The sequence below is a fragment of the Zeus faber genome (genome assembly GCF_960531495.2).
Source record: "Zeus faber genome assembly, chromosome: 14".
Lineage (NCBI taxonomy): Eukaryota > Metazoa > Chordata > Actinopteri > Zeiformes > Zeidae > Zeus > Zeus faber.
This window is the reverse complement of record NC_137200.1, coordinates 25811689-25835121: the sequence shown is the minus strand read 5'-3', so window position 1 is coordinate 25835121 and position 23433 is coordinate 25811689. Positions and strand designations below refer to the sequence as shown.

Sequence of the window (23433 nt, the reverse complement as noted above, 5' to 3'; positions counted from 1 at the left end):
CGGAGATCAATATGGACCTGATCTCTGAATTATTCAAAAATAACTGGACATCAGCTTGATGAGATGATCTGATTGGCTCGGTCAATGCGAACAGGATGAGATGTGCTCTGACCTCCCCTCTTGGACCACCCCGGAGATCCCAAACAGGCCGAAGTCCGTGATCACCACCTTGTTGGTGTCGTGGAAGACGTTCTTGGACTTCAGGTCCTTGTGCACGATGCCCTTAGCGTGCAGGTATCCCATTCCCTGCGTTAAGAGGGAAATGCACTTGAAATACACGTGGCGACTGGAGGGACAAAGTCACAGAATTGAAACAACCGTGTGAACCAAATCTACCTTGACAATCTCTTGGGCGATTTGTCTGGTTTTATTGATATCCAGGGTGTTTTTGGTGTCCCTCACGACGGAATACAGCGTCCTCCCTTTGCAGAAACTGGGAGAAGAGCAGGAAAAATAACCGTTAGAACTCGACGGTTCCTGCCGAAATTGTGAAACGCCCGCGCGGCCCAGAAGTTGCCGAGCTGTTGTGATGTATGCGTCTGTCCAAATCGAGTGAGAATTGAGGAAACTACAGCCACTTCCTGTCTGTCTGCCCACCCGGCCCCGCCTCCTCCTCCTCCCGTCCACACCTGTCAATCACCAAGCAAATCCATCCCAATGGACCCTCCATCCAACACAAAGGCTTTCAACAACCATCCATATCGATAAATGAATAAATGTCTATGCATTATTATTATTATTACCATGTTATTATCATAAAAATTATTATCTGAAACCATTCTGTATTTAGATTATTTTTTCAATTGTGTTAATGTAATTAGGCAGCTGTGAAGTAGATGAAAAGTTTGATATTTGATTTATTAATTTGTTTATATAATAAATCGTTTTCACTGGAGGGCATGCCTTGCTCCTTTGAACCGTATTTCAAAAAGGTATAAAAGACGCAGCTTAGACTTCGACACTGTCAGCGTCGGAAGACGTTCGCGACCAGTTTGATGTCGGGGCATGTCCAGTTTGGGTAAGAACCGAGAGCATCACAGCGACGTAAAGACAAAAGAGTTTTCGAGGTGAGAAAACGCTTCAAAGTCAGTGAGCGGGGCTGTAGCGTATGTTTTTGTCCGTTTTTGGAGCTGTTTGCCGCCGGTTCCGACCTGGTGATGATGGCGAGGTGGGGCGGGGCCATGCAGGCGCCCATGAAGAGCACCACGTTCTCGTGCCGGGTCTGTCGGTAGTTCATCACCTCCTTCTTGAACAGCTTCAGGTGGTCCTGGTTGTTCCCGTCGATCTCCAGCAGGCGGATGGCCACCTCGCCGTGCCAGCGCCCCTTGTGCACTTTGCCCCAGCGGCCCTGCGGCAAGCGGCAGGGAGGAGAACAACAAGGGTCTGAAAACCTCCGGTCCCTCAGAGGGCAGCATGCGCGCACGCAAGCCGCCTCCAAAATAAAAGCCATTTAGACCCGAAACAATGTCAGATCAAATTGTACCGTGGTTGCCAACCCTTGCGACTTAAAACACTTAAATCACTCATTAATTACACTTTCTAATATTCAAAACATTAGAGAGTACGTATTGAAATGCTTTCATGTACCTTTCGTAGTATTCTTGGGTGTTATGGTTTTTTGGAAAAGGAAATTGAGGTCCAAGATTGGAAATTATCGGAATTATTCAGTATAAAGTGATAATCAGAACAGATTTGTGGCCAGTGATGGACGTGGTTACGACACAAGGGGAGGCAAGTGATGAAAACATCCAGATGATGGTCACAGTAGAGAAGGGTCGATGGGTCAGACTGTGAGTAAACAACAGGATATTCACATGTTTCTTGCAACAACAACAACAAAAGTAGGACAGTGTTAGACAGGTAGAAGGACAGACAGTAGGACAAAATAACAGACAGTAGGACAGCAGGAAGGTGGGGCAGACAGCAGGGAAGCAGGACAATGCAAGACAGGTAGAAGGACAGACAGTAGGATATAGAGCAGGACAGCAGGACACACAGTAGGACAGCAGGGAAGTGGGGTAAACAGCAGGACAGTAGGACAGACATTAGGACAGAATGACAGACAGCGGGACAGACAGTAGGACAACAGGACTGTAGGACAGACATTAGGACAGAATGACAGACAGCGGGACAGACAGTAGGACAACAGGACTGTAGGACAGTAGTAGGACAGACAGTAGGACAGCAGGGCAGACAGTAGGACAGACAGTAAGACAGCAGGACAGTAGGAGAGACTGCAGAACAGTTGGACAACAGGAGAGTAGGACAGACAGTAGTACAGTGGGACAGACAGTAGGACAGTAGGACAGCAGGAGAGACTGCAGAACAGTCGGACAGCAGGACAGTAGGACAGCGGGAGAGACAGCAGGACAGTAAGACAGACTGTAGGACAGCAGGACAGACAGTAGAACAGCGGGACAGCAGGACAGTAAGACAGACTGCAGGACAGCAGGACAGACAGTAGAACAGCGGGACAGCGGGAACAGTAAGACAGCAGGACAGCAGGAGAGACTGCAGGACAGACAGTAGAACAGCGGGACAGTAAGACAGACTGCAGGACAGCAGGACAGACAGTAGAACAGCGGGACAGTAAGACAGCAGGACAGCAGGCCGGGCGCAGGTGAGACGCACCTTTCCGATGAGCTCCCCCAGGTCCAGCTGCTCGAAGGGGATGTCCCACTCCTGCAGGTAGACGCTGGTCTGACTGCCCTTGCGGGCGATGGGTCCCTTCCACTGCCCGCCCCGAGCGCTGGGCAGCTCGTCCAGCTCGTCTCCGTCCAGCTCGCCGTCCGAGCTGCCGTTCAGCCCGCCCCCGCGCCCTTCGTCGTCCTCCTCGCCCTCATCCTCCTCCTCCTCCTCTACCTCCCCTTCGTCCGCCTCGTGCTCGTCCTCCGCTTCCGGGTCTGCGTCGTCCACGTCGATGTCCTCCTCTCCCCCCTCCTCCTGAGACGCGGGAAACAACTTGGGAGCGTCAGAACAGCGTTGGGAAACGTGAGGAAAAATGTCCCAGAAAAAAAAAAGATGTGACAATGCCCCCCCCCCCCCACGTGGGAATGAGCTACGTCACCTCTTCATCCTCATCCTCCACCAGCTGGCTGTGGAGGTGCTCCGCGGGCGGCTCCACCTCGCTGCTGAGGCACAAAGAGAGGGTCACACCCTGCATGTCAAACTGAACAGAGAGAAGGTCAGAGGAGGAGGAGGAGGAGGAGGAGGAGGAGGAGGCACTCACACAGCGTCCTGGAGGAGCTCCGAATGCAAACCAGCAGGACTGGACACGTCTGGAGGGAAACAAGATGAAAACATCAATTCATCTTATTATTATTATTATTATTATTATTATTATTATTCTAATTAATAATAATAATCACAATGAAGAATAATAGTACTGATAATAATAATAATAATAATAATAATAATAATAATAATAATAATCATAAGCATCATAATGATAATAATGAGAATATAATCATAATAATGATAATAATCATAATGATAATAATATGAATCATAATAATCACAATGCTTGATATTGATAATCATCGGAGTAATCATAATAATAATGATTCATATGAATCATCATCATAATAATCATAATAATGATAAAAATCATGATGATAATAACTATCATCATAATAATCATCATCATCGTCATCATAATCATTAAAATCATAATAATCATAATTTGCATCGGCACCTCAATCAGAGCGTCAACTCACCAGGGAAGATAAACTGCTGCCTGTGCTGAAAGTAACAAGCAGCTTGGGAGGAAAGAGAGAGAGAGAGGGCAAGAGAGACAGAGACAGAGAGAGAGAGACAGAGAGAGACAGACAGAGAGAGAGAGAGACAGAGGGAGACAGAGGATAAGGCATAAAGTAAGACGGAGAGAGACTGCGTTTCTAGGATGTACAATACGTGAAAAATGGGATTTTGTGGTGAAGGTGGAGGAGGTGGAGTTACCTGGGAAGTGGAAGCGGCTGTCGCGGTGGCCCTTGGGCGAGGGGTTGGGGGGCGGCGTGGCACTGGGGGGGTTGCTCTGCTGGAAGGGGGCGGGAGAGGAGGGGGTGGAGGAGGTGGTGGAAGAGGGGTTGCTGCTGGAGTCCAGCTGGTTCAGAACGGGTGGATGCTCCTGTGGAGGGAACGAGCACCAAAAGTGAATCAAACTGAAGCAGCGGAGGAGCCAGAGGTGGAGCAAAAGAACCAGAGGTGGAGCAATAGAACCACATATGGAGTGACAGAAGTACAGATGGAGCAATAGGAGCAGAGGTGGAGCGATAGAAGCAGAGGTGAAGCGATAGAATCCAGAGGTGGAGCAGAGGAAGAGTGGTGCAGCTTCACCTTCTTGGTGAGGGCCTTGGGGAGGGTCCCGAACTGGGGGGTTTCTGACGGACGCTCCACCGGCTTGTTGATGTCCGACGGCACCGACTCCGTGCGGCGGATTTTGGCGACTGGGAAACAAGACGACATCTTATTAATAAAGTATGAAGTATAAAGGTAAGTACTCCATCAGAGGTTATGAAGTACTTTAGGAAAGCATGAAGTATAGAGGTAATTACTCCATCAGAGGTTATGAAGCACTTTAGGGAAGCATGAAGTATAAAGGTAAGTACTACATCAGAGGTTATGAAGCACCTTAGGGAAGTATGAAGGTAAGTACTACATCAGAGGTTATGAAGTACCTTAGGGAAGTATGAAGGTAAGTACTACATCAGAGGTTAAGAAGTACTTTCAGGAAGTATGAAGTATAAAGGTAAGTACTACATCAGAGGTTATGAAGCACCTTAGGGAAGTATGAAGGTAAGTACTACATCAGAGGTTATGAAGTACCTTAGGGAAGTATGAAGGTAAGTACTACATCAGCGGTTATGAAGTACTTTCAGGAAGTATGAAGTATAAAGGTAAGTACTACAGAGGTTATGAAGTACTTTAGGGAAGTATGTAGTATAAAGGTAAGTACAACATCAGAGGTTATGAAGCACTTTAGGGAAGTATGAAGGTAAGTACTCCATCAGAGGTTATGAAGTACTTTAGGAAAGCATGAAGTATAAAGGTAAGTACAGCATCAGAGGTTATGAAGCACTTTAGGGAAGTATGCAGTGTAAAGGTAAGTACTACATCAGAGGTTATGAAATTAGATGAGCTCACTGGGCAGGAAGGAGATCCTGCAGGACGGAGCCTCCTTGGTGCACTTGTTGTGGCACTTTAACCTGCAGACACAGAACAAGGAGCAGATGAAGAGACAGAGGTAGAGGACACGCCTCCTCCTCCTCCTCCGCCTCCTCCTCCTCCTCCTCCTCCTCCTCCTCCTCCTCCTCCACTCACCGACAGTGTTTGCACTTCACCCCGAACATCATGTTCTTCTGGCAGACCTGACACGTCTGCGACAGCCACGACTTGGTGGAAAACCTGGACATTTTGGAAAATCCTTGAGACACTTTGTATTGTACCAATATGCAAATTAATATTTCGGCTTGAAATAAAGGTTATTATTATTATTATTATTATTATTATTATTAAAAGGCAGAGGAAGGAAACACAACCTGTGTGTGACGGCCAGACCGATGTCTCTACGCACGGCCTGAGGTGAGCTGCGGTGCACGGCCATGTTGTCTGGGGGAACGATGCAAAACTTAAGACGAGTGAGAACTTTGTGAGGTAATGTTTCTTCGTCACATCATAGAAACATTAACAAGATTAATAACTCATGTCCATATCCATCCACATTTTTGCGTGAACAATGAAACTTGTTTTTCGTTAATTTTTTTGCCGCAATCAAGACCTGTAATAACTGTTTTAACACTGTGATAAATTAGACTGATCCATCCGTTATTAGCTGTGTCCACACTGTTGTTTACATATTATTATGACTAGAAAATCCACTTATATTCATACACAGCAATACTTGTATCTGTATCTTTGTTTGGTGCATATATATATATATATATATATATATATATATATATATATATATATATATATATATATATATATATATATATATATATATATATATCTATATAGATATAGATATATATATAGATATACACACATATATATGTATTATATACAGTCGCACCACCTAAGACTTTTTTTAGAATTACTTGCATATGAAATTGTACTGGTAATATTTGTAAGGAGCGTGAGACTGACTCCTGACGGCGCCGGGCTCCTCCATCAGGGTAGGGGTCCCGGGGGCCGGAGCGGCCCCGGGGTTCCGGGCCGCCGCCATGGCGTGGCGGGGGGGCGGGTCCTCGCTGCCGCCGCCGTTCATTTGCATATTGAGGAGGGGCTTGTTCTTCCTCACACACCTGGGAAGGGGAGAGTTTACTTTCCACGTTTGATTATAACTCGGTGATGTTTCACGGCCGTGAAGAACAAACAGCTCTGTGGTGTCTTTAAAGCTACACCTTCAGGAGGGTGAAGCAGGATTTCCACGACGGACCTCACACAGCATTTCAAACAAAGGATTGTCAAGCTAAAGCGCTGCAAGAGTCGGAGAACGGCTGCAGCAGAAGGTGGCGTGTGTCGCCCTCTAGTGGTCGTTGTTTCCAGTTCAACCTTCTCCCAAAAGGCTGCGGTGAACTTCACTGAAGCGCAGAAGAAAACTTTTGTTGCATCTGTGCGTGTTACACGCAAATGCATCGTTTACAGCCAGACACAGGAGAAAGGTTTACGTATGAAGACTCCGGTCCTTTCTCTCAGGTCTCCAGGTGAGTCAGTTGTGTTTTTTATTCAACATAACAGAATATTATACTGACGGAGCTTTTCCCTATGAATACAACTGGTGTACTCTTTATTATCCTTACTATTAGTAGTAGTATTACTGCTATTTTTATCACCACTATAATACTATCTAACCATACTAATATAGACAGTGTGTATACATATGTATATTTTTTTTAATATATCTCATAATTCAATCGTTAGATATTATATATACTATATAGGAGCGTCCCATTTTTATGACATATTCAAGATTTTACTTTGTTTTTACTTTTACTTTTACATATACTTTGTGATGTGTCCGGACAGGTGCGGTACACCCGCCACCACTAGGGGGCATCCAGCGCTTACTTGTTGGCGGGCGGGTCCTCGATGCGGTGTCCCAGCTGTGACTCGTGGCTCTTGCTGCGGGTCAGCGTGATGTTGGGCAGGAGGTGCAGCACCTTCCGGGAGGGTGGTGGCGGCGTGCACGGCGGCTTGAGGCGGTGGCGGCGCTTGGAGGGCGGCGTGACGGGCGGCGTGGAGGCGGTGCGGCCGTGCAGCCGGGCCACGCGGGCCTGCGACATGGGGAAGGGGTCGGTGAGGGGGCTGTCGCCGTAGCAGTACGGGCTCGGCGGCTCGGGGCCCGGGGCCGCCGACACCGAGCCCGAGCGGGGGTGGGGCCAGAGGGCGCCGCAGGGCGTGGACGGCGTGGTGGACGGCCGGGCCAGGGGGGAGGGGCTGTGTGGGCGCGGCAGAGCCCCGCCCATGCTGTTGAGCTGCTCCACCGTCAGCAGAGAGCCGCTGTCCCTGCGGATGGGCTCCGACAGCCAAGGAACCCCATCCTCCCGCAGCTCGCCCCCTGGTGGACGGAGGACAATTACAGGGAGGTAATAATCACACACACACACACACACACACACACACACACACACACACACACACACACACACACACACACACACACACACACACACACACACACACACACACACACACACACACACACACACACACACACCTGATTCAGTGGCGCTCTTCAGGCAGGAGAGGGCGCCGCTGAGCCGGGCGCTCTCCTCCGTGGTGGAGCCGAGTCTCCTCATCATCTCCAGAACCTGAGACGCCGGCATCTGCAGCAGGGCGTCCAGGGAGAGGCTGAGCGGCACCGCCTGCGGAGAGGAGAGGGGCGGGGCCGAGGGAGGGGAGAGGGTCAGTACCTCCACACACACACACACACACACACACACACACACACACCCCTGTCCATCTGTCAGATGACATGTGGACAAACACACTGAGAGACACACAAGCAACAGGCAAAAACCATAAAGTAACAAGAATAAAATACAGGAAGAAATTGAAAATAGACCTAAACTTTAGTAGTAGTAGTAGTAGTAGTAGTAGTATTTATGGTACTTTCAACAACTTCCAGACGCTGATGGATGTTTAATATCTATAAATGAAAGATGCTTAATCTTATTGACTGATGTTCCTGCCGGAGGGGGTTTGGCGTCCAGGATTTGATTATTCCTCGAGTCCAGATCTCATCCTTTCTGCACACAACGGGCTCTGGAGGCTGTCGGCGGCTCGTCTCTCCCTCCAAGAGGAGGCATGGAAATGCTTTCATTATGGGATGTATTATGTGTAGGATTTTAAAGCTGGGGTGAATTCCCTAAAGCAGGCTAAATCCCTAAGAGCCCACTAGAAAACATGGCGGCTAGGTTACCACGGCAATATATGCCTTGGAGCAAGCCCGGTTACCATAGTAACTAGCCCAATTACCACGGTAGTTACCATGGTAACCAGCCTGCTCGGGAGCGGGCCGGTTTGAGGACTCGCGGCCCAGAGCGTCATCGTTCAGCGTCCGACAGGAAACTGATGCTGGACTAGAGTTCCACGCCGTAATGGGTTAGGGCTGCGTTCTTCTGATTGGTTGATCCTTTCAACACGGAGAGCGTGCACATGCCGTCCCCATCTGATCACGACTGGTTCAGCTCCATGCGGCGTTCAAAGAACCCGCTGAGCCCAGACCACCTGGGGACGCAACGTCAGCGACGCTATCATGGGTTATAGCCACCGGAACCTAGCAACCTTCAGGGCAGACACCCCTGGTGATGCATGGAAGCTCTACTGCGTTTATTATCATTGTTATTGGTATTATTATGATTGTTATTATTATTATAAATGTGCTAACTAGGCCCAGTGCAATTTGACGGATCATATCTGAGGTGACACAGGACAAAGGACAGAGTTTAGGATGTTTTCTGCTGTCTTATCACTAAAGATAAACCCCCGACTGTGTAAACAGGGGTTTGAAATCTGGGGCAATGACCTCCGGCGACGTGCTGAGAAAATAACTTTTAGGTTTCCTCAACATGGAAATTGGGAAATTAAGAGTAGTAACATTTTTGGTGTAATGAAATTTTTCAGTTGAAAAAAAAAAAAAAAAAAAAAATTACAAAAAATAATATATACAAACCCCCATCCATGGAAAAAGAAAACACCTAAAAAAAAAAAACCAATTGAACAATTTAAATATATTTTTTTAACTAAATATTCAGTGATGTTAACACATGTAAGCACTAAACAAAAGGATGGTAAATATGCGGCTGATGCAGCTTGAACTGTATCCTATCATTATTGAGGACGGGGGTTCAGTTGATAACATGGATTGGGGGATTTATACTTTTTTTTTTTCCCCAACTTAAAATTTTATCACACCTAAAATGTCACTAATCTTAATTTCTCAAAAAAAAAAAACGACTTAACTCAAACTAAAACTGTGATTTATATATGATATGGATGAGACGGATACACACATCTTTTACACAACGACTACAGGGGCACAGCAGACCACCCGCTACCACGTGGCCCACCTCAATGAGCTCGGGCCGCAGGTTGATGGTGCGAAGCCAGTCGCCCAGGCGCGGGAAGCGGTCCAGGGCCTCGGGACGCTCCGTCTCCGGCACCTTCTGCTTGCACTGCAGCTGCTTGCAGATGTACTTCATCAGCTTCACCTGCGGGGGGCGCAAGGACCACAGAGGGGGGGCTTAGGTAGGAGGCCAGCAGGGTGACACAATAATTATTGGTCAATAATTAGTCTTCCATTAATCAAGAGAAACACTCTAATAATTCTCAAAACAATCCCCTCGACGGGTGGACGATGGAGGGACAAATGCACTGGGACATAACGTTTTGCATTACTGTTCTCAAATGATGAAGTTATCAAGTCCCCTCGGAGATCCTCAGATAATTCTGGGCAGAAAGATCATGCGTAACGTGGACCCCCCTCCGGGCGGCTCTGGAAGGGAGCGGTCTGGCCCCGGGGGGGACGCGGAGCCGGGGGTTTAAATCGGGAGGCGCGTCGAGGTGACCGCCGAGCACGGGCGCCATGGCAACCGCGGGGTATTTAGAGAATGGAAGCGGCTCGCTGACATCATCAAAGTCCTGGAAGACGTCCGACGCTCATTGCGGGGCGAGACGTGTCCCTCTCCAGCCAATAATAGCCTGGAAATGTAGCTGCAGGCACGGGCTCCAGGTCAGCCGGTGTGACAAAACGTTGTGCAAGCACATTTGCAAGTCTGAAGAATTTATTGAGGTTAGTGTTGTAACTAATTCAACACGACGTGTAACCAAACTGATTGTCCGCAATGGAATACACCCTCATGTTATGATGGCAACAAATCTGGCTTTGACTTTGAAATATAACGTTTATTGTAGACGACCAATAATTAATGACATTAATTATTAAATTGATTAATTAATAATTTGGAGTTTGGCTTATTATCTCTGGAGGAACACATGTGTGTGCAGTGACTGCCTTTCCAAACATCAACGCTTTAAAGGGACCGATGAAGCCAAGTCTCTGTCGTGACCGTCACACAGCTGCCGTGCAAAGTTATCCTCAGTCTTATTTCGTCCATCTCGTTGACAGGTGACCGGAAGTCGGTCGCGAAGGGGCCGGGCGGGGCCGTCGCCTCGCGCCCCGGCCCGTTTGTGCTCTTTAGCTCGGGCTCGTTTGTAGTGTACGCGTGCGTCGAGCGCTTGAGCCAGTCAACTTAACACACGCGAAATAACAAAAAAAAAAGCTGCTGTTCAAATGAGAGCGCCGAGGCGCTTGCCTGGGATGTGTCGCGTCGCACGATGATGAGGCACTGACCACCTGTGACCAATCAGCAGTCGGCTATGTTTTCACGTGACCTTAACAGGGTGCAAAAAAAAAACCCCACGGTTTTTTTTAACTAACTCTGTCCACAAATCCAACCGGATGTGGATCAAACTTGGACGACAGCATCTCTGGACTGCCCCGAATACAACTACCAATGATTCGTATCCGTGGATCCGACGGTTTCTGAGCGCCAGACACTTAGACCGCCATTTTGTTCTGAACAAAAAACAATAGGCTTCCTGCACGTCAGGCTGGACCCCGAATAAAAGCTACTGAAGCTGCACAGGAAAATAAATCCACAAAGAGATCAACAGGACATTTACAGACGTGCGGTAACGAGCGTCTCCGGACCTTGTTTTCCACCGCGGCTTGTTGGTGATGTTGGTTCCATCATTTATACCTGATTATAGAAGGAGGACCTCCACCTCCATAGCGGGTGTTGGTTTGCAGTGGCCCACATTGTCGAGTGAGTCTCCTTATCTGTCAGAGCCCGTAAGACCACCACCACCACCACCACTACCACCACCACATCAACGGCTCTCCACCCAACTGGCCGCCACTCTACTCCACCACTGCTTTCCTATTTCTGCTTATTTCACACACACGCACACACACAAGGACAGATGGAGAGATGAGGTTGGAGAGAGATGATGGCACAGGAGGATGGAGAAATGAGGATGGAGCAGGAGGATGGAGAGATGAGGACAGAGAGATGAGGATGGAGAGATAATGGAGGAGGAGGACGGAGAGATGAGGACAGAGAGATGAGGACGGAGAGATGAGGATGGACCAGGAGGATAGAGAGATGAGGACGGAGAGAGATGAAGGAGCAGGAGGATGAAGAGATGAGGACGGAGAGAGATGAAGGAGCAGGAGGATGAAGAGATGAGGACGGAGAGAGATGAAGGAGCAGGAGGATGAAGAGATGAGGACGGAGAGAGGTGATGGAGCAGGAGGATGGAGAGATGAGGACAGAGATCGATGATGGAGCAGGAGGATGGAGGGATAAGGACAGAGAGATGAGGACGGAGAGATGAGGATGGAGCAGGAGGATGGAGAGATGAGGACAGAGATCGATGATGGAGCAGGAGGATGGAGTGATAAGGACAGAGAGATGAGGACGGAGAGATGAGGATGGACCAGGAGGATAGAGAGATGAGGACGGAGAGAGATGAAGGAGCTGGAAGATGAAGAGATGAGGACGGAGAGATGAGGACGGAGAGATGAGGATAGAGAGATGAGGATGGAGAGAGATGATGAACGGGAGGATGGAGAGATGAGGAGGGAGCAGGAGGATGGAGAGATGAGGATGGAGAGAGAGATGATGGAACAGGAGGATGGAGAGATGAGGATGGAGCAGGAGGATGGAGAGATGAGGATGGAGCATGAGGATGGAGATATGAGGACGGAGAGATGAGGATGGAGAGATGAGGATGGAGAGATGAGGATGGAGAGAGAATGGAGCAGGAGCAGGAAGATGGAGAGATGAGGAGGGTGAGGGAGGATTGAGAGATACGGATGTAGAGATGAGAATGGAGAGGGAGTACTGAGAGATTGTAGGGGATGGTAGCTCAGGTGGTAGAGCTGGTGGTCTAGTGATCTAAAGGTTGCTGGTTGGATCCCAGGCTCCTCCTGCTAGCATGCTGTAGTGTCCTTGAGCAAGACACTTAACCCCTAATTGCTCCTGATGGCTGCGTCCGTCGGTGTTTGAACAATTGTAAGTCGCTTTGGATAAAAGCGTCTGATCAATGACTAAATGTAAATGTAAGATGAGGATGGAGAGATGAGGATGGAGAGAGAGATGATGTAACAGGAGGATGGAGAGATGAGGACAGAGAGGGAGGATGGAGAGATGAGGATGATGGGGATGGAGCAGGAGGATGGAGAGACGAGGATGAGAGGGAGGGTGGAGCAGGGGGATGGAGGCAACGTCGCTCTCGATCTGAACTAGTTTCAAAGAAAATCCGCTCCGACTTTATTGTGAGTTTCCCATCTTCATATATTTTTTTAACGGTCAAAGACTCGACCCATTGGACTGAATGAGCAGAGAGGAGCAGAGAGAGAAAAATAATCCAAAAATAAATGATCAGTTATGAGCGTTTGCATTCCAAGTTATTTCCTAGGATTCCTGGACATCTCCAGACGTGGTGGTGCAGGCAGACACCAGCTCCACTATTAATATACAACCATATTTACTACACCAGCATATACTAGTACTCATACAAGACAGAGAGACAGACAGACAGACGGCTAACCAGCTAGCCTTCCCCTTTGCACAGCAGCGCAGTGCGGTGACGTCAGGTTGCCTAGCAACCCTCCTTGTGAGGCGTCAGCAGCATTTTCTCTGGGATTTTCCCCCGAACATGAGAAACGCGGCGCTACAATAAATGTCAACGCAGAGAAAGCTTCCTGTGTATTTATAGAACGACTGTAGCTTCACACCAGAGGGAGAGAGCGCGCACATGCACGCACACACACACACACACACACACACACACACACACACACACACACACACACACACACACACACACACACACACACACACACACACACACACACACACACACACACACACACACACACACACACACCTTGTTTTTGGTGCAGAGCGAGGGATGCAGCGCCCGTCTTCTCTGTGGTCTGGGGGGGTGGGGGGTGGAGGGAGGCGGGGGGGCGAGCCCACCTGTCAACAGAGCTAAACAACACCATGGCAACAGCCTGAAGCTGCGTGCACGCCGCCCTGACGCAGCGGAGGAGAAGAAGAAAATAACACCTTTTATTTCCACACCCCCTACCGTTCATTTTCAGGTTTATTGCCATCGTGTTCTTGTTTGTTGATTTTATTTCACGATTATTTTTCCTGTTATTGTAAATTTTTTGAGTTTATTGTATATTCCCAATTTCTAATTCTGCTACTTTATTTTTATTATTGCCAATAGGTTTTGGTGAGAGCTGTCACATTTATAGTAACAGCACAATTTCCCTCCGGGCATGAATAAAGTGTCCATCCAACCATCCACCCATCCATCCACCCACCCATCCATCCATCCATCCATCCATCCATCCATCCATCCATATCCAGTTTCTGTTTTGATGCTGTGAACATGGTTGAGCATTTGGACGGTGTTTAAGCAGTAGTATAAATGACTGTAATAAAAACAAAGCACGCAGGACATGGCTTTGGAGCAGTGCATGCTGGGTGAGCAGGGTCACATGCCGTCTGTAGGTGATTGTCCCAGACAACGGAGCGCTGACCCTCCTCCGACGCTGGGAGGCGACGCCTGGGGGGGGGGGGGGGGGCCTGCGGGGCGGCCAATCCCCTGTCCTTATGCTGCGCAATGTTAGGCTCTGCCCCAGTTCCCTGACAACACACACACACACACACACACACACACACACACACACACACACACACACACACACACACACACACACACACACACACACACACACACACACACACACACACACACACACACACACACACACACACACGGCTGAGTGATTGCAGCGGTTGCACTATGGAGAACATAGGATCGTTCGGCGTTAGAGGAGACAAAGGAGACGTTTCTGCCGCATGCGGAAGACCCTCAGAGAGGATGACCGACCGGATGAGAGAGGAAATTAAAAAATAAAAAAACGTGAATATATAATGAAAAGAAAAAAAAACCTGCGTGCCGACATGTGGCATGATGGGAAGGCCCGTCGCGCTGGTTGCCACGGGTTACGCGGAGGCGTCTTGAAGCAGAATGAGACCTCCCTCCAGATCGGCTTCCCGGTCACATTCAAGTATTATGTTACTGCATGGGTGGTGCTGCTATGAATAATAAGCCAGGGGCACGGCGGCCATGCTGCGTGAGATTCAAATCCCTCCCTCCCAAAATAGCACAGACGGCGAGCCTCAAAATGACACGACGTTGAGCAACTCATCCTCAAGCCTTTTCAGGGCCGCGCTCCGCCCGGTGGAGCGGGACGCCGAGACGCGGCGGCAGCGGCGGCGTCGGCTTTCCACCGCGGGCCTCCGCTCCCATTGTCTCCTCCGCGGCCTCCGACGGCCGCAGTCTGCCGTGTCATGAGCGGCGAAGCAGCTTATTGGCTCCCCCCGCCCGCCCGGGCTCTCTGCGCGTCATTTGAATTTTCTTATTTAACAACCAACCCTGAAAATGCGTAGGAAGAAAGACGTCTAAATATAGACGCGGCCACAATAGCTCGCAAGGCGCGCTGGGGGATCTGAGCGGCGTCGCACGAGGGAGGGAGGGAGGGAGGGAGGGAGGGGGCGGGGGAGGGCAACAACGGCGCTGCGACCGGCGACGGGTGGGACGGCTGCGGCGCAGGCCCGCTCCACACTGGAGGGGGCAGGCTGTCGCTCCCCCAGAACGAGCCCGGTGCGTCGGAGCATTTAGAAGGGAAGTCTAAATGATTCAGGAATACACAAGCTGCACCGCAAACTGGAGGGGGTAGAGAGAGAGAGAGACAGAGAGAGAGACAGAGAGAGAGACAGAGAGAGAGCGAGAGAGCAACAGAGAGACAGGGAGTACTAACATGTGAAATGTGAAGTGCGTTCTCTCCATTCGAGAGGCTCCATTATGTTCTCACTGGGACTCGAACCCAGCAGGTCAAGTGGAATAATAATAATATAATAATAATATATAATAATAAATCTGTGGATGAGGAGATAAAAGAGCTCTCCAGCCGAACCCTTTAACCCAGGTGTCTCAAACTACAGGCCTGGGGCCCACATCTGGCCCGCCAGACAATTGAATGCGTCCCGCCACATTAACATAAAATATTGTTAAATCTGGCCTGCAAATTGATTATAAATAGCAAACCCTCTGCCCTCTACAAAGAGACGGGGCGGCTTGCTGTGCCCTGAATGTTCAACGCAGCCCGCCTAGAAAGAAGACAACATCGCCGCCGGACGCCCAGGGCTCATTGATGCGCGTGTGAAGCCAAGTCCAGCCCGTCTGGTTCGATTCCCACAGAAGAGCCACCGTCGCACTAATTGTTGACAAAGTGAACGGCGCTGTGATAGAAAGGTGTTGGAACACACCGTGCATCACAGCTTGCTGCGTATGGGAGCGCCAGAGTGCCCATGCTGACGCAACTTTGTTGGTACGTATTGAAACCTGACAAATTGAAGAACATTGGCATTACATTGAGAACACAGTAACTTTGTGACATCATGAACCAACGCTACATAAATCCACGGTTCGCCTGTAACTCGTGCTACATTGCACAAAAGAATTGTAGCTCGTGCTACATTGAACAGAATCTGGATAACTGTAATACCTATCTAACAGGACAAAACTGAAGCCTGTGTATTGCGGCTCTAGACAGACAGCTTGAGCCGGGGCTGCCTTTTGAAGGAAACTTGGAAAACTGCTACTTGTGCTGCGTTTTACAAAACCCTGAATGAGCACCCAGAGACGAAGCCTGGACATAAATAACAGCGGTTCATGAGGTCAAAATGCGCCCGCTCCACAAAAGGCAAAGTACGCCAACGTTCTTCAACTTCTGGTAAATTTGGAACGGTTTTTCTCTAGTTCCTGCTCCAAATGCAGATTGATATGGATCAGACTTGAACCACAAGGTGTCTGAAACATCCTGGTTCCAATGAGACCTCAACCATGTCCGTGGGTTTCGGGGTTGCCTTGATCGAGACAATTTTAGCCCGAAAAATGGCAAGGAGAAAAATAATAAATCAGAAATAAGGGGCAAGGGCTGGAACCCTGAAAAATAAATAAATAAATAAATAAATGGATAGATAAATAAATAAATACAGCTGCAGGCAGCAATACACTGGGTCCATTATCGACACCAATTACAAATTTTCAAGTTCCAATGGAACGTAGCATCGGTTCGTGCTGTCACTCCTTTTTACGTCAGCATTACGTCTAAAATGAGTTACAATTTTTTGAGTTTCCATTGAACGCAGCATCGGCTGATGTAACGATGCGGTGAGTCCTGGTGACGCGCAGAATTACTAATACAAGGATCCACTTGTTGCATGTTATGACTTTATCCTTAAAATGAGAAGTTCCCTGTCTACTTCCTGCCAGGTCCCCCATGTCTACTTCCTCTCAGGTCCCTGTCTACCTCCCGTCAGGTCCCTGTCTACTTCCTGTCAGGTCCCTGTCTACTTCCTGTAGTCCACAGAGTCCTGCCTCACGGTGTCTCTGTGGAAGGAAATCACTCCGTGTGGACGTTCCCAACAACAAGCTTCCATTCAAACGTATTCAACACTGCATGTCCCTCACAGACTTTTCATCAACTTTTTTAACTTTTGGGACTAAAATAAAAGGGACACAATTCGGACCCGTTGCTCTGGAGCCTCAAGCCAACTCCATGTGTGAGGTCACAAACACACAATATGTTTAGGACTGTTTTCCACTCCTACAGTTTGTGTTACGACTGGATCCAATGCTGCAAAACAAGGAGGGACACAGCACCGGGTTTGCGAATTAGTTTCCAAGAATGAGTTTATATTTACAAAAAGGGAAAAATAATCAAATATCAAACCAAATGCCCCACCCACGTAAGCAGATAAGACTTAGGGGTATTAGGGATATTTAGGGGTATTAGGGGATATTAGGAACCCTATTAATAATAATAATAATAATAATAATAATAATAATAATAACACGAAGAAGAACGAGGGCCATGGTTAGTGAGTAATAAAAATAATAATAATAATAATAAATATAGCTGCAGGCAACAATACACAGGGTCCAGTTTACTTGTGTTGGGTACGTTTTACAGTTTGCTTCTCTCTGAAACACAGCATGATTTTCACCCAAATAATAATAATAATGGCTTGTAAGCAAGTAATAATAATAATAATAAGGACCATGGTTTGTAAGTAATAATAATAATAATAATAATAAGGACCATGGCTTGTAAGTAGTAGTAATAATACTAAAAATAATTATAATAATAATATCAAGGACCATGATTTGTAAGTAATAATGATAACAACAAAATTAGAACCATGGTTTGTAAGTAATAAAAATAATATGGACCATGTTTTTTAAGTAATAATGGAATGCAAGTAATAATAATAATAATAATAATAATAATAATAATAATAATAATTATAATGGCCATGGTTTGTAAGTAAGTAATATTACTGAGGACCATGGTTTGTAAGTAATAATAAGAATAAGAATAATGACCATGGTTTGTAAGTAATTAAGTAATAATAATAAAAATAATAATAATAATAATAATAATAATAATAATAATTGTAATAAGCACCATGGTTTGTAAGTAATAATAATAATAATGAGTTTGTAGGCGCCAAACCCTAAAAGCAACAGAAAGAGGAAGCAGCCGTTTGAGGAGGAAACTAAATGTCTTCATACAAAGTGTAAAGAATGAAACATTTATTAATTTATTCATTGTCATGGTTGTCATAACAACCATATTTATATAATATTGTTATAACAAATATGTCTAAAATAAACAATTGCAAGAGAAACAATGCAGGGACTCGATGATTTTAAGGTGGTTTCACTTCCATGTTCTATGACCATGTTTCAGAAAAACATTTACGACGAAGCTGAGAATCTTAAAAGTTGATCAGCCAAACTTTATTTAAACAGCTCATTATTAACAACGGAATGATAGCAAAGTTGAATGATCATGAAAGTGACTGAGGTTTAAATCAGGTTGGAGGAGGAGGAGGAGCAGGACGAGGAGGAGGAGGAGAGGGAGAAGGAAAGAGGAGCAGGACGAGGAGGAGGAGGAGAGGGAGAAGGAAAGAGGAGCAGGAGGAGACGGAGACGTAAAGAGAAGGAGGAGAGAGGAGAAAGAAAGAGGAGGAGGAGGAGGAGAAGAGGGAGAAGGAAAGAGGAGCAGGACGAGGAGGAGGAGGAGAGGGAGAAGGAAAGAGGAGCAGGACGAGGAGGAGGAGGAGAGGGAGAAGGAAAGACGAGGAGGAGGAGAGGGAGAAGGAAAGACGAGGAGGAGGAGACGGAGACGTAAAGAGAAGGAGGAGAGAGGAGAAAGAAAGAGGAGGAGGAGGAGGAGGAGGAGAGGGAGAAGGAAAGAGGAGAAAGAGGAGAAGGAGACATAAAGAGAAGGAGAAGGAAAGAGGAGATGAGAAGAACTTCATGAAGTTCTCCAGAACAAACCCACTGAGCGTCCACAGGTAAAAGGCTTCAGATAACACCAGCATTAGTACTAGTAACAGTACTAGCGGTAGTACTGCTACTACAAGCACAAGTGGTAGGAGTACTAGTACTGTTACTAGTCCTACTACTAGTGCTGTAGTTGCAGTACAAGTAGTCACAGTACTCGTCCTACTACTAGTGCTAATAGTATCAGTAATAGTAGCAGCAGTACTAGTGCTATTACTTACGTGCACTAGTAGCACTACCACTAGCAGTACTACTACTGCTAGTGTGCAGGACAACACCCAGCAGGAAGTACTACTCAGATCACTTCCTGTTGTGCAAACACCAGTGGAAGTGAAGAAGCTTCAGACTGAGAGCAGTTGAGGTACTAGCAGTAGAACTACTAGTATTACTTGAATGAAGTCTTGTAATACTACTAGTATGACTTCTACTCGTAGGACTAGTACACTAGTAATACTACTCACCATCTTTGTGACCTCACGACCTGCCCCCCCCCCCCCCCCCCCCCCCCCGCCTCCCTCCCACAATGCACCATGCCAACATGGAACCAGCCGCAGATTCAATGACACCCAGACCATAATATCAATATGACACTGCTTGCTCTCCGCACGCATCCTACCCAGCATGCACCCCGGCAGGATGCTGGCGTGGAGGCCGAGGCCCCAAAGGAGCCCACGGGGCACGGGCCCCTGCACAAAGCAGCGTCAGCTCAGAGCATCAGTGGCTGAAACAATAGAAGAAATTCACAGGCAAGCACCGTGAAGCACATGCAGCAAAATCAATGAAGCGACGGTAACAAGCAGATCACCCGGAACGCAGCAGGAAAGCGGCTCCATCCTTCACACAATGACAACGTGATCCACAGACCCACGGCCGTGCGGTGCTCTGCGGGACTCCCCGCAGCCCCTGCCCGGCCTGAGAGGCGGACACCCCGGGCTTCATGACTCCGCACTTCCCGCTACCCTCTGTGGGTCTGGATGCGGTGAACCGCGGACATTTACCTCCAGAGTGCGGATCTCCTGCTGCGTGAGGTCGTTGGACGCGGCGCACTTGGTCCGCAGTCCCCGCAGGCTGGAGATGGAGATCTCGATCATGTTCTGGATCAGCTCGCACTGCTGGAGCGCGGCCATGGCTGCCGCCGCCGCCGCCGCTGCCGCGCCGCCGCCTTCCCGCTGCGGCGGCTCGCCGCTCCGCACCGCCGCTCCCCCTCTATCCATGCCTCGGCATCGGGCTCGGCTGGCGGCGCTGGGGGAGGAGAAGCGGGACCAAGATGGAGGGTGGGGGTCCCACGCTGGGTAAGCACCGGAGAACCGACCGGAGGGATCCCGTCCTCAGATTATGGAGTCCGGCGGCGGCGAGCTCCGGGTTGCCAGTCGGGCTTGTCAGGCGGGTTGCCAGTTCTGCGAGCAAGCTCCTCTTTCCTGCAGACTAAGCTCTGTCGCCTGTCAGCTGTGGAGGGGACGTCACGGGGCGCGGTGCATCCTGGGAAGTGTAGTCTGCGCGGATGTTCCGCTGACTGAGTTCTAACCATTTAGAGATGATTCTATTTGAACTTTATTGTTTTATTGTATATTTCAAAACTCTGTCTTTATTTCATCATGTATTGTTATTGTTCCTGAGCTGCCTGTCTGTCTGTCTGCCTGCCTGTCTTTCTGTCTGCCTATATGTCTATCTGCTTGTTTGTCTCTCCGTTTGTCTACCTGTCTATCAGCATCTTTGTTTGTCTGTCTTCCTGTCTGTCTGTCTACTGTCTGTCTCTCTTGTTTGTCTGTCTGCCTGCCGGCCTGCCTATCTGTTAGTCTCCCTGTCTGCTTGTATGTCTTGTCTGTTTGCCTTCCTGTCTGTCTGTCTCTGTCTGTTTTCATGTCTGTCTGTCTATTCGCCTGCCTCTGTCAGTCTTCCCGTCTCTGTTTGTCCACCTCCCTGTCTCTCTGTCCCCGTGTCTGTCTGTCCGCCTGCCTATCTGTCTGTCTTGATTCCTGTCTGTCTGTCGGTCCGCCCCCCGTCTGTGTCTGTCTATTCGCCTGCTTGTCTGTTTTCGTGTCTGTACGTCCACCTGCCTCTCTGTCTGTCTGCCTGCCTCTGTCTATCTGTCTGTATCTCTCCTTCCGTCTGTCTGTATATACACAGGTACTCCTCACTAAAGAGCTCCGTTCCTAGGACCAGGTCGTTAAGCGAGGACCCGTGTTATTTCGTGGTAAGGGGGCGTGGCTGGTATATATAGTTTATACTGTATACAGTGTATATAGTATATAAAGGTTGATGAGACGCTGCGGTATGGAACGCATAGTACAATACAGACTGGTCAGAGAGCTGGTCCTAAGTCCCAACGGTGGTTAAACAGGTAGGTCAAGTGAGGAATACTTGTACACATAAATGTAAACAAATGAAATTACGTTTTCATAATTCGCTGTATTTATTCTTACTGCTGTAACGTCGTCCTCGGCGCTAAACGGTCAAATCAGATCGGGACCGTGTGACATCCCAGGCCGCGCCGCCAGGTTTGGGGGTAGACTTCAGCAGAACCTCTGCAGATATGATAGAATCATAAATAAAATGCATTTGGCTTCTGAGGTGAATCCGTGTCAAGTTGTGGTCCACACGGCGAGGACTCCATGGATTCATTTAAGGCAGATTATTTAACTAGAACCTACACTACCCTGCGCGTGTGGAGGCAATATTAAAGTGGTAACCCGTAAGATCGTTCAAAAAAAGAAAAGCGTATGTGTTTTTTTTGTCCAGCTGGTACTTCATAAGGAACAGTATGTGTGGCAAGGCCCGCCACCACACCGAGTGAAAGGCAGCTACAGCGAATCCATTTCACAGGCGCCTCTGTGGCCTTCCAGCCGTGTCCCCGTCTTTTATGTTCCCCGTGGGGACGGCGCCATCTAGTGGTCAATGAGGTAAACGCCCCGGTCGTACGGTGGAGGCGGCACTGGAGCGGAGGAAGTTGTTTGGAACTGGGGCCGCGTTGCTTCCACAGCAGCTCGCTGATATATGGATGAAGACAAGAAAACACTTTATTAATTTGCAGCTTTCCAGTCGGTGTTTGCCGGTTCAAACCCGCTCCCCTCCGAAATGCACCGTGAGCACAGCTCCCCCAGGATAAATCTATTGGAATCCATCGAGACATTTTTAAAACAAACGTTTCTTTTATTTAGACAACCCAAATAAAAGGCACATAAAACATTGCGCATGTTTATGTAATAATTTGACAAACGATGTAGGAATGTTTGACCTTTCTGCTACCCAGAAAGCCTAGGCTCTCGTATATACAAAATTACCGTTGTTAATGTTCTAATACAAAAGATTTATAAAAAAAGGTTTTTTTTTTTTCCACATCTATTGTTACTACCATATCCTCGGAACTAAAATAGTTTTGTACAAAGATATACATTCAACTGCTTTCACAAGGGTCATAGAGTTTCCAATTTTTTTTCCATCGTTAAAAATAAAGAAATGTTTAATTTCACAAGTAATGTTTAGTTCATCACATTATCATTGTATCAAATTTGGCAAACAGGCTATCGTAGCGTTCCAAAAAAATAATTACACTATTTAGTTTGAAACACAACTTGGGCAAACGACAAACATGCATATTGCATTTTCAGTTTACAATGAGACACGTCAAGGAGCCGACCAACGCTGCCAGGAAACGGACAGTAGAACCGGTCAAACCATTAGAACCGTTTAAAAACGGTAGAATGGGTCAAACCAATAGAATGTTTAAACCATTAGAACGGTTTAAACCAGTATAACGTTTAACCCAGTAGAACCGTTTAAACCAGTAGACCGTTTAAACCATTAAACTGTTTAAACCAGTAGAACGTTTAACCCATTAAACAGTTTATCCCAGTAGAACCGTTTAAACCATTAGAACGTTTAAACCAGTAGAACATTTAACCCATTAAACCGCTTATCCCAGTAGAACCGGTCAAACCAGTAGAACGGGTCAAACCACTCAGTCTTTGGGGACATGCGACACCACTCTTCCATTTCATGAACAACTTGGATCCCTCCTCAAGGGTCCCACACCACAGGGGCCCGGGGCCCGTCGGCCTCAATGAGCATCAAGGGGAAAAACAAACCGAGCTTTGTTATTTTTTGGTAGTTTTACACCGACATTAACGAAACGTCTGAGATCTCGGCCACATTGTACATCCTTCTATTTGACATTCTGAAAACATGATGGAAGCGCCTGGATGTGTATGAGACTTTGTGATTCTAAAAGCCAGATTTAACAACACATTATCAAAGTGTAGCGGGCCGCATTCGACTGCCTCGTGGGCCCGATGTGGCCCCCCGGCCGGTGGTTTGGGACCCCTGCTCTGTAACACGGCGTCCGAACGCGTCGGGGGTGAAGCGCCGACGTTGTCTGGTTCATTAAAAAAGAAAAAACAAACCATTTCGACTCTCGTTAGTGTTTCC

At 47.8% G+C, this 23433-nt stretch overlaps 1 protein-coding gene across 5 annotated transcripts in view; it reads right to left on the bottom strand.

The window, feature by feature from the left end:
- ksr1a (kinase suppressor of ras 1a) overlaps positions 1 to 20325 on the bottom strand; it is a 29377-nt gene extending 9052 nt beyond the window's left edge. For 4 of the 5 annotated variants that reach the window (XM_080014160.1, XM_080014157.1, XM_080014158.1 and 1 more), the window contains exons 1-17: positions 20007 to 20325; positions 9576 to 9716; positions 7721 to 7868; positions 7072 to 7561; positions 6148 to 6305; positions 5538 to 5607; positions 5320 to 5403; positions 5143 to 5204; positions 4336 to 4445; positions 3958 to 4126; positions 3717 to 3758; positions 3230 to 3278; positions 3068 to 3131; positions 2632 to 2943; positions 1152 to 1348; positions 337 to 433; positions 113 to 246 (exon numbers count right to left, since the gene is read on the bottom strand). In XM_080014160.1, the coding sequence (XP_079870286.1) occupies positions 113 to 246; positions 337 to 433; positions 1152 to 1348; positions 2632 to 2943; positions 3068 to 3131; positions 3230 to 3278; positions 3717 to 3758; positions 3958 to 4126; positions 4336 to 4445; positions 5143 to 5204; positions 5320 to 5403; positions 5538 to 5607; positions 6148 to 6305; positions 7072 to 7561; positions 7721 to 7868; positions 9576 to 9716; positions 20007 to 20222 (2543 nt within the window). In that variant the 5' untranslated portion in view covers positions 20223 to 20325. The remainder of the gene's footprint in view (positions 1 to 112; positions 247 to 336; positions 434 to 1151; positions 1349 to 2631; positions 2944 to 3067; positions 3132 to 3229; positions 3279 to 3716; positions 3759 to 3957; positions 4127 to 4335; positions 4446 to 5142; positions 5205 to 5319; positions 5404 to 5537; positions 5608 to 6147; positions 6306 to 7071; positions 7562 to 7720; positions 7869 to 9575; positions 9717 to 20006) is intronic. The other variant, XM_080014159.1, reaches the window with a different exon arrangement.
- Between the last annotated feature and the right edge of the window lie 3108 nt (positions 20326 to 23433).